General features: G+C 38.7%; 1 protein-coding gene across 1 annotated transcript; it reads left to right on the forward strand.

The window, feature by feature from the left end:
- The first annotated feature begins 8,222 nt into the window (after nucleotides 1-8,222).
- LOC123326857 (zinc finger protein 678-like) lies at nucleotides 8,223-10,215 on the forward strand. Its single transcript, XM_044922006.1, has one exon. The coding sequence runs from the start codon at nucleotides 8,242-8,244 to the stop codon at nucleotides 9,421-9,423; it is 1,182 nt and encodes a 393-aa protein (XP_044777941.1). The 5' UTR covers nucleotides 8,223-8,241; the 3' UTR covers nucleotides 9,424-10,215.
- Nucleotides 10,216-11,799: the final 1,584 nt, after the last annotated feature.

The following is an 11,799-nucleotide window of genomic DNA, read 5'->3' on the forward strand; positions in this document are numbered from 1 at the left end:
GCAAGTGAAATTAGTGTGATCAAGTTGTTGGTGATGTTTGCTGTGTCATGAGCAATGGCCTTTGGTCTTCAATCTAGGAGTCTTGTGTCTTCTGCCAGCAGTGGAAAATTGTTAGAGGCCAACTTGTTACATTTATAGAATGTGTGTAATCTTGGAATTTTTATAGTTTAAGATTATCCATGGACTGGGGCGCCTGGGTGGCTCAGTTGGTTAAGCGACTGCCTTCGGCTCAGGTCATGATCCTGGAGTCCCGGGATCAAGTCCCGCATCGGGCTCCCTGCTCAGCGAGGAGCCTGCTTCTCCCTCTAACCGTCCCCCCTCTCATGTACTCTCTCTCTCTTATTCTCGCTCTCTCAAATAAACAAATCTTAGGGGCGCCTGGGTGGCTCAGTCGTTAAGCATCTGCCTTCGGCTCAGGTCATGATCCCAGGGTCCTGGGATCGAGCCCCACATCAGGCTCCCTCCTCGGCGGGAAGCCTGCCCCTCTCTCTCCCACTCCCCCTGCTTGTGTTCCTGCTCTCACTGTCTCTCTCTGTCAAATAAATAAATAAAATCTTTAAAAAAATAAAAATAAAAAAAATAAACAGATCTTAAAAAAAAAAAAAAAAGATTATCCCTGGACTTTATTTAAAACAAAATAGACATTCATGGGTGTGTTGTTGCTTTTGTTTGTTCATTTGTTTTGTTTTTCGTTGTACATATTAGTGAAATCATACAGTATTTGTCTCTGTTTGATGTATTTCACATAGCATAATACCTTCTAGGTCTGTCCACGTTGTAACAAATAGCTAGAAACAACAAAAAATGCAGAAACAGACCCATAAATACATTGAACAACCTGCTGGTTACCAGAGTGACCCCAATGGTAGGATGGGCAAAATAGGTAAAGGGTAATGGGAAGTACAGAGTTTTAGTTAGGGAATTAATGAGTCATGGGGATAAAAGATATAGCATAGGGAATACATTCAATGCTATTATAATAACATTGTATAGTGACAGACAGTAGCTCACTTGTGGTGAGCATCATAGAACCTATAGAGTTGTGAAATCACTGTTGTACACCTCAACTGATGTGATATTGTATGTCAGTTACAATTTTTTTTGTCAGTTATACCTTAATAGAAAACAAAATAGGGGGACGCCTGGGTGACTCAGTCATTGAGCATCTGCCTTTGGCTCAGGTCATGATCCCAGGGTCCTGGGATTGGGTTCCACATCGGCTCCTTGCTCCACGGGGAGGCTGCTTCTCCCTCTGACTGCCGCTCCCCCCTGCTTGTGTGCTCACTCGCTCTATCTCTCTGACAAATAAATAAAAAAAGAAAAGAAAATAGACACAGATAGGTTGAACTACTTTGTTAAGAAGTTGCATGTAGGGCTCCTGGGTGGCTCAGTTGGTTAAGCGACTGCCTTCGGCTCAGGTCATGATCCCAGGGTCCTGGGATCAAGTCCCACATCGGGCTCCTTGCTCTGCAGGGAGCCTGCTTCTCCCTCTGCCTCTGCCTGCCACTCCCCCTGCTTGTGCTCTCTCTCTCTCTCTCAAATAAATAAATAAAATCTTTAAAAAAAAAAAAGTTGCATGTAAAGAAAGCTAACCTACTCTCCAAATGCAGCTAATCCTAGGTATTCATAGTAGGATATAGAGTTAAGATAGCAAATTTCTATGTAACACAATGGAGAAAATGTAAATTATGGAGAAACGAGAGTATATAGGAGAGAAGAGAATGTGGCCAGCAGGGTGCAGAAGTGAATAGGACATAGAAGAGCCTGGAGTCCTCAAAGGCTAAGCAGCCCAGGAGATACAAGGAAGAACAGTAATTTCTCTCTCTCTTTTTTTTTTTTTTTTTTTAAGATTTTATATATTTATTTGACAGAGAGAGAGACAGCAAGAGAGGGAACACAAGCAGGGGAAGTGGGAGAGGGAGAAGCAGGCTCCCCGCCGATCAGGGAGCCCGACCTGGGGCTCGATCCCAGGACCCTGGGATCATGACCCGAGCTAAGCCGAAGGTAGACGCCTGACGACTGAGCCACCCAGGCGCCCAAGAACAGTAATTTCTTTTTTTTTTTTTAAGATTTTATTTGTTTATCTGACAGAGACAGAGATAGCGAGAGCAGGAACACAAGCAGCAGGAGTGGGAGAGGGGAGCCCTATGTGGGACTCGATCCCAGGACCCCGGGATCATGACCTGAGCCGAAGGCAGACACTTAACGACTGAGCCACCCAGGCGCCCCAAGAACAGTAATTTCTATGAGAGTTTCTTCAGTTGTTTTCCCTGCAATGTGCTCTCTCTTATCTCTCACCACTAAAGTGTATGTAATAATAGCCACATATCTTATGAAGGCTTCTCTGTATGAGTGGTTTCTTGTGGGGACACTGGAAAATGCAACTGATTTTTCTGCCCATGTTCATTTTAGGCAAGGTCAGTTTTTAGAAGGAAGCCAGAGATGCAAACTGAAGAGATCCTGTACCCTGAAGAAGTGGGCATTAGTAAAAGTATAGGGGAAACTTGGTATTTTTACAAAGCTATGGAATCTGTGTGGTCCAAGCGAAGAAATCCACTGTTGCCCCAGAAGCAGATTGTTCCTGCATTACTTGTCAAAGTGGGAGCTATTTCCAAGAATATGTTTGGCATGGCGACTGGAAGAAGGAGAAATAAAAGGAGCCCCAGAGAGGAGTGGCGGATCCTGTTCACCCTGCAGCAGTGACATTAGGCTGAATGAAAAGTGAAGGGAGGGAAGGACTCCAGCCCCACCTCTTTGGTCCTCTTCCCTACGTTGAGGGACTCTTTGAAACTGTTCATCTTCTCTGATGCAGACCTGGAATTTTGTGTGGAGCATACATTCTCAAGGTTTGACTGCCCGAAGTGGTAGTGTGCTTCAGATTACAGAAGTATTTTTTGTTTTTGTTTTAAGTATATTTAGTGCTCTTCATTGAACTCAAGCTGGATTTCGTGCAGCCTTAATTCAATCTCTTGGTTCCCATGTGAGGTGCACCTCTTCCTTCTATTTTCCCACCACCTAGAAAAGAATAAATTTTTATCATTATTTGGTTAAACCTCACAGATAAATGAGGTGAGGTAGCCATAGATTCAGCCCTGGTGTTAAATGGACTTTGCCTGTTCCTCTTCCACTTGACCAGATCAGTACCTTTGTACAGACAGGTTCCTTGCTATGGGCACTCTCAGGAAAGAATAGAACATCATCCTTGAGAGAAAAAAAATAAGGAAATAGGTCAGTGTAATGACTAGGACTCTGTGACAACTCCCAGTCCATCACTGTTGCAATGGAGAAATCCCGCAGTGTTTCAGATATCCTGGAGGATATTACTAAGTGAGGGCAGGGTACCTACAGGAGATGAGAGTTCCAGAATTCTTTTATTTTTTTTTAAGATTTATTTGGGAGAGAGAGATAGCATAAGCAGTGGTGGGGCAGGATGGGAGGTGGGAGGGTATATATAATCTCAAGCAGACTCCACAATGAGTGCAGAGCCCCATTTAGGGCTCAGTCTCATGACCCTGAGATCATAACCTGAGCCAAAACCAAGAGTTAGAAACTCAACCAACTCTGCCACCCAGGCGCCCTCATTCCACGGGTCTTGTACATCAGTTAATCTCCCATGTTAGGGTCTCTGGACCAAGCCTGTGTGTTTGAGCTGATCAGAATGCGAAGAGGGGGTGCCTGGGTGGCTCAGTCGTTAAGCGTCTGCCTTCGGCTCAGGTCATGATCCCAGGGTCCTGGGATCGAGCCCCGCATCGGGCTCCCTGCTCAGCCAGGAGCCTGCTTCTCCCTCTTCCACTCCCCCTGCTTGTGTTTCCTCTCTAGCTGTCTCTCTCTCTGTGTCAAATAAATAAATCTTAAAAAAAAAAAAAAAAGCGAAGAGGACCCTGTGAAAGCCTGTGATTACACACAAAGCTTAAATACTCTACTATAAGTTACAGTGTATGGGTCCTATATGTGGCTTGATATTTAAATAAAATGGATGTTTTCATGTTTACATTTAGATTATGATTTACTTAGCTGTTGTTCTGGACATTTATTTTACAACACTTATTATGCTTCCTTGAAGAACGTTTCGTACCTGACACCAATGTGACCCATTACAGGTTCATGTACCTCATTTCCTCTGTCCTGTATGTCAGATTCCTCCACTACAAGATTAATAATTTCTCTCGGGGCACCTGGGTGGCTCAGTCGTTAAGCGTCTGCCTTCGGCTCAGGTCATGATCTCAGGTTCCTGGGATCGAGTCCCACATCGGGCTCCTTGCTCGGCAGGGAGTCTGCTTCTCCCTCTCCCACTCCCCCTGCTTGTGTTCCTTCTCTCGCTTTGTCTCTCTCTGTCAAATAAATAAATAAAATCTTTTTTAAAAAATTAATAATTTTTCTCATTTATCACCACGTACCTTGGGAGGATTTACTGAAAGATGTGCATTAATCATCTCATTTAATCTGGAAACTCCGGTCTCTGTTTCACTTTGTAGTCAGCTTTGAAAATGAAGGCTCTCTCCTGTGTTTACTGGAGATAGTGGAGATTGTAAGTCAGTCAGCATAGGTCCTCCAAGTTTCCATTCTATTACACACTCATGTCACAGACCAACTCTTCCTTAGCATTTCTCTGTTGCTCTGTGGAAGGAAAGCATGCATCATATATGTTCCACTGCCCTAAAATTGTAAAATATAACTCATCACAAAGGTAAATGAGCAAAAATTTAAACAATACGTATTTCATTTCTGTCATTTTGTGTTTGTCTCTGTGGTTTGTTTGCAAGACACAAAACCCTTCATTCACAAATAGATTTATGTTTTATGCGCTGAAGACATATCTTAGATTCAAGGACAGTAAGGAATTTTTGGTCTATCATTTTTATTCTTTTTAATTTAATTTATAATTTTTTTCTGTATTTTATCCTCACTTACCTCTTTTAGTTGATATATTCTATGATTTAATCACGTTTGCATTCCCATTGTCACTTTGAAACCTGCTGTGAATCTTCTTTTATAGTTGCCTCTGTTTACTGGTCTGTGTGTTCCTCTTAGACCTCTTCAATGTCACACAATCTGGGGTAAAACTCAGGCTCCACTATCACTGAAGTTTTGGCAAGATATTTATTGAAAGATGAAGAACAATACTGTTTTCATAGGTTACTGTGGATTCCTGGATGAATTTATGAAAAAGAGTTAGAATGGCATGTAGTGGGTAGTAAATGTTCAAGAAGAATTGTTGTTTCTGCTCATGGTGTTAGAAGTTGTAATTTCTACAATATTCTTTAATTTCAAAGTCATCCATGATTTCCTCTATGTTTTTTAATTTTTGGAATTTAATAGTGTGGCTCTTGAACTGAGATGTTGGCATCACTTGCAAGTTCATGAGAAATGTAGAAACTCAGACCTCACATAGAAATTCCAATACAAATATGAATTTTAATAAGATGTTCACTTCATTGTCATACACATTAACACTGGAGAAGTAGATTTCTAGCTCACCTTTACTTTTCCATTATTCTATTCCTGTCTTTATGTTTGTAGTACATTATTTTGGTAACAATAGCTTTATAGTATTCTTTTCATCAGTAAGTGTGGTACCACCAACATACTATTCAGTTTCAAGATTGTTCTGGGTATGTGTTATCCTGTGACATCCATATGAATGTTAGGATGGTTTTGATCTTTCTGCCAAAATTGGCATTGGGATTTTGATAAGATTATTTTAAAGGTTATGTTATCGCTTATTCTGATCTCCATTTTATTCATTTCTATTTTTTCTTTTTTAATTCCTTCCTTTACTAAATTTCAGCTATGTTTCTTCTTTTTCTAGTTCCTTGTAGTGTAATGTTAATTTTACTTTATTGCAAATTTTTCTTTATTTTTTAAAGATTTTATTTATTTATTTGAGAGAGAGAATGAGCAGGGAGAGGGGCAGAGGGAAAGGGAGAAGCAGACTCCCTGCTGAGCAGGGAGCCTGATGTAGGGCTCCACCCAGGACGGTGGGATCATGACCTGAGCCAAAGGCAGGGGCCCGACCGACTGAGCCACCCAGGCGCCCCTGAATTTTTTCTTAACTCAAGCATTATGCCATAAAAAAATGGAAAAGTGAAAGTCTAGGAGGGAACATTCACAGAAATAAACAATAAAAGTGATGTCCAATAAATAAAATAGCATAAAAATTAAAATACGAATTCTTAGTGTTTTCTATACATCATGTCGTTTGTGAACAGAAGTAGTTTCTCTTTTCCTTTTTCAGTTGGATTACTTTTATATATTTTTTTCTTGCCTAATTGTTTTGACTTTAAAATCCACTACTATGTTGAATCGAAGTGGTGAAGTCACTTCAGTACCTTTTTTCTGATCATACAGAAGGCTTCATTCTTTTACTATTGGATATGTTAGATTTCAGCTTTTAGTACATACATGGCATTTATTAGGCTGAGTTGATTTCCTTTTATTCCTATTACTGAGTGTTTTAAATCATGAAACAGTGTCCAGTATGCTCACTTTCTTCTTCTGCACGAATAAATGTGATCATGTCATGTTTGATCTTCATTCTTTTCATGTGCTGTCCTACATTTATAGATTTCTTTTTGTTGAAACACCCTGAATTCCAGGAAGAATTCCCACTTGATTATGTTGTAAAATTTGCTCTTGTTTCAGGTTGTTTCCTTTTATTGGGGAGTTTACATGACTATTCGTCTCAGTAGTAATTTTTATTCTTCTTTGCTTATACTGTCTTTCTTGGCTTTGTTAATGTGTCATAGAGAGTGTTTTACAATTTCCTTTCTCTTCACTCCTTGGAAATGTTATAGGAGATTTAAAGTACTTTCTCATTAATGTTTGTTTGAATAATTGAGAATATTCATCTGGCATAGGACTTACCTTTGTTAGGAGCTTTTTTTAATTACTTTTTCAATCTACTTAGTAGTGGTAGATCAGTAGAGACTTCCCCCCTCCCCCATGATTGAGTCAAGTAGGTTATACCTTTTTGGAAATTTACACACTTTTTTTTTTTATATATCTCTTTGTGGGCGTATAATTATCCATCACTGCTTCTTTTAATTGGCTTTATTTCCATGCTATCAGTTACTCTGCTTTCACTTCTTCACTTTTGATTTTACTGGTCTTCTCTCTGTCATTCGATTTACTTAAAAGTATGTCAATTTTGTGGATCTCTTCTAAAAACCACCTCTTCCTGTTGTAGATATTTTTCTGTTTTTGCTATATCCTATTTTGTTGATTTCTATTTTAAGTTTAAGTTTCCTTCCTTTCTTCTAGTTTTGAGCTCAGATAGTACTTGGCCTGATTTTTTGAGGTATAGGAAAGCGATGTGTGCTCCAGCATGACAAGACTTCAGAACTATGTGGTCAGTATGTTGTCTGCAAGTTTATGTGTCCCTGGAGGAATAAAGTCCCAATGATTCCATCAGCCGTCTTGCTGAAGTTCTCTGATTGATTTTATTTTTCCATATTAGAAGTTTTCATTATATTCATCTGAGAGTAGTAAGTGGAATGATCTTACTTTTCTCTTATTCAATATCTTTCAGCTGTATCTTCACATGGCACCCAGAGTTTCCTGCCAACATTGTGCATAGAAGCTTCTTTCCAAAACGTGGCAGTACGTAGATATAAACATACTGCCCTTGAGAATTTACACTTCCTGGTAGACTGTAACAATGATGGGGAGAGTGAAGAGCATCAAATATATCATGAAGGACATATCCAAACTGAGACAACTGCGCATAATATGAATCTCACTGCCCAAAATGGTGAAGGATATAAAACATTTTGGAAAACATCCCTTCTTAAGTCTGCTACTTCTGCAAAGCAGTGTGTTTCTATTTACAAGGGCTCAAATCAAATGATTAAACATACATATTTGCAGAACGAAAAGTTGGAAAATCTGGAAAGTTGCCTAGTTCATGCTGAAAATAATTATTTCAACCATTTTGAAAGTAGGATTGGATTGACCTTTGAGTCAAATATTTCTGAAAATCAGAGATTTAAAAATGAAGAACAAAGTGCTGAGTGGGATTCATTTGAGAGGTCCTTCACCGAGGAGTTAACCCTACAAAATTACCAGGGCATTTTCAATGAAAACAAAATTGTTCAATGCAGTGAATCTGAGGAAAAATTTAACCCAGGTTCAAATGTTAATACATGTCTGAGGACTCATTTTCCAGAGAACCATTATGAATATGATAAATGTGTGGAAGTCTTTTATCAAAGCTCCAACCTTATTATACATAATAGTATCCCTATGGAAGAGAATCATTATGAATATAATGAATGTGAGAAAGCTCTTAACCAGTCTCCCAGTGTTGGTGATTATCAGAGTATTCATGTGGGAAAAGACTCATACAGATGTTATAAACCTGGGAATATGTTCAGTCAGTCATCAAGACTAAATATACATAACACAATCGGTACTGAACAAAAAAGTTACATTTGTAAGGAATGTGGCAAAGCCTTTGACTGGCACTCAACACTGTGTCAACATCAGCCAATGTATATTGGAGGAAAACCTTACAAATATGAGGAATGTGGCAAGGTTTTTATCCACCACTCACACTTCACGCAACATGACAGAATTCGTACTGGAGAGAAAATCTACCAATGTAAAGAATGTGGCAAGTGCTTTAACCATCACTCAAATCTTAGTCGCCATTACAGAATTCATACTGGAGAGAAACCTTACCAATGTAAAGAATGTGGCATGGCCTTTAACCAGCACTCAGTGCTTACTCGACATCACAGAATTCACACTGGAGAGAAACCTTACCAATGTAAAGAATGTGGCAAGGCCTTCAACCAGCACTCAAACCTTACTCAACATCACAGAATTCATACTAGAGAGAAACCTTATCAATGTAAAGAATGTGGCCAGGTCTTTAACCATCACTCAAGCCTTACTCAACATCACAGAATTCATAGTGGAGAGAAACCTTATCAATGTAAAGAATGTGGCCAAGCCTTTAACCAGCACTCAAACCTTACCCGACATCACAGAATTCATACTGGAGAGAAACCTTACCAATGTAAAGAATGTGGCAAGGCCTTTAACCAGCACTCAAAGCTTACCGAACATCACAGAATTCATACTGGAGAGAAACCGTTCATATGTACAGAATGTGGTCAAGCCTTTAACCGGCATTCACACCTTACTCGACATCACAGAATTCATACTGGAGAGAAACCTTACCAATGTAAAGAATGTGGCAAGGCCTTTAACCAGCACTCAAAGCTTACTGAACATCACAGAATTCATACTGGGGAAAAACCTTACATATGCAAAGAATGTGGCAAGGCCTTTAACCGACACTCACACCTGACTCGACATCACAGAATTCATTTTGGACAGAAACCTTACATATGTAAGGAATGTGGCCATGCCTTTATCCAGCACTCACACCTGAGTCAACATCACAGAATTCATACTTGAGGGAAAGCTTACCAAAGTAAAGAATGTGGGAAGGCCTTTAATCACTGTTCAACCTTTACTCATTATCACCTAATTCATAGTGGAGCAAACCTTACAATTTTAAAGAGTGTGAGAAAACTTTTAAGGACTACTCACCCCGTACTCCACATTAGAGAATTCATAGTGGAGAGTAACCATAAAATTGTAAAGAATGTGGAAAGGCTTTTAAGCAATGGTAATTCCTGATCAGAGAAAGTGTATTGGAGAAGATTTTGAAATATGAAGAATTTTGCAAGCCCTTTACTCAGAGGTCACGTTTCATTCAACATCACAGAATTCATACTGGGGAAGAACTTATAAATGTAAAGAACATGGGAAAACTTTTAGAACTGCTCAACCCTTTCCAGCATCTCAGAGTTTATACTGAGGAGAAACATCACAAAGTTAAAGGGTGTCACAAGCCTCTAGCTGGAACTCACAACTTACTCAACATCATAGCAATCATACAGCATAGATAAATGTAAAATGTAGAGAAAGTTGCAGTGCCTTTAACTGGAATTCAGTCTATACTCAGTATCCCAAAATGCACACTAGATTCAAACCCTAGAAACATAATCAATGAGGAAAGACCTTCATTTTAAATATTCACTGTAGCAAACACCAGAGAGTACATAAAGGTAAGTTACTTGAAAGATGTAAATATTTAGAAATGTATGTAAGTAAACATCAAATGTCAATAATATCACAGAAATCAAGTAGAAAGCAGTACATGAGTCCATCTATTCAGACATTATATCAAAATACTCATTATAAGGACTAATACAAAGTTAAACACTTAGAAAATGTATATGCTATTATGCTTCAAAAGAACAAGTGGATGGATTTTTGCATAGATATCATTAATTTCGATATGTCCTTTTTTTTGTTTTTGATTATGTTCTTGTTTTTTGGGGTTTGTTTTTTGTTTTGTTTTGTGTTTTGTTTTGGTTCATTGACCCTATCTGGGATTTGTGACTAGCAAATATTAACGTATTTGTACTCTCAAATCACTTGAGAAAATTCATTTATTCCTAGTGGGTTTGTGAAAGTATGTGGCTGATTGTTGTTGCATCAAAGATATGAGATGCCCTTCTTCATTAGGTGGGACTCATGCATATCTAATTGTCCATGGAAGAAGAAAGACAATATAACATATAATATATGAAGAAAATCTAAATGGAGATGCTGTTTGTGGTTATAACATTAATGTCAGTTATGATCAAGAAGTGTTCAGAACATCATTATTCTCCATTTATTAAAACTAAAGAACTTCCTGGATATTATAAATAAAATATTTTCTCATCTGGTCTTTGAGAAAAAAGAGGTGCCAGTCCAGTAAAATACTGATGTATCTTCATAATAGCTATAGTTAGAAGTAGAGGATGTCAGGTGATGTGCTTGAAATGAAGAAATCCTCAAAGATATCAAAAGAGGATAACTCTTTCCTAAAATGGCATAGGATTACACATAAAATTTTTAAGAATGATTTCATGCCTGAAAACAATGGAAATCACTACTCCCACATCATGATATCAGCACACAAATGCTTTTTAATGCTTGTATTCCGTATTTCCAAAAAGGGTTATACAGTGGATTTGAAATGTATAACTTAGTCTGTGTGTGAACGTAATATATTTTAATTAATAAAACATAATGATTTTTAACATGTTATCATGGATGAGTAGTGAATGAAGTGTTATCCCACCATGAATGTTAACCTATCTCATTTTACGTAAGGTTGTAGGCAACTGATGAAATCTATCACTTATTCAGTAATCGTGTGGAATAACATACCTAGTAATCCGTTTCCTCGGTGGCCTTAAAGTCTAAATAATGTCTGATTACTTTCCCCCTTGTTTATCTACTGTATCATTTTCTCCTCTTTGGGACTAGTGGGGTATTGTAACAGACATATTACAGATTATATGGGGGTCTTATTGAGTGATTAGCTCAAGTACTCCATGATACTGCTACTTGGCATCCATTTTGTGTTGACAGTACTTTTGCAGGGGACTTGAATTGACAGCAGCTTCTCTCACTAGTGCATTCCCTAGACAATACCCTGCAGAGTCACCAGTTAATGTAACCTCTGACATGACATTCCCAATCCGCCCTTGTGAGCAACCATGTCCCCTAACTACCATGACTTTCCCCTCGTGTGTCCCTTAGAGAAGACTCTCACAGAGCTTACCTAAACCTATTTTAGTTTTAATGGCCCGATCTGGATATAGCCCTGGGACTCTAAAGCACTGCACCATGGCTCCTAATAAAGTTATGTGCCCTACTTCATACGTGGGGGTGTTGTTTTGATGTTTCTGTGAAGTAAAGACACACTTATAACAGTGCTTGGTGTATAAT

This window comes from Neomonachus schauinslandi, chromosome 16, assembly GCF_002201575.2.
Source record: "Neomonachus schauinslandi chromosome 16, ASM220157v2, whole genome shotgun sequence".
NCBI lineage: Eukaryota > Metazoa > Chordata > Mammalia > Carnivora > Phocidae > Neomonachus > Neomonachus schauinslandi.

Excerpts from the sequence above, each read along its gene's own strand:
- LOC123326857 (XM_044922006.1), top strand. The coding sequence starts at position 8,242 with ATGGAAGAGAATCATTATGAATATAATGAATGTGAGAAAGCTCTTAAC.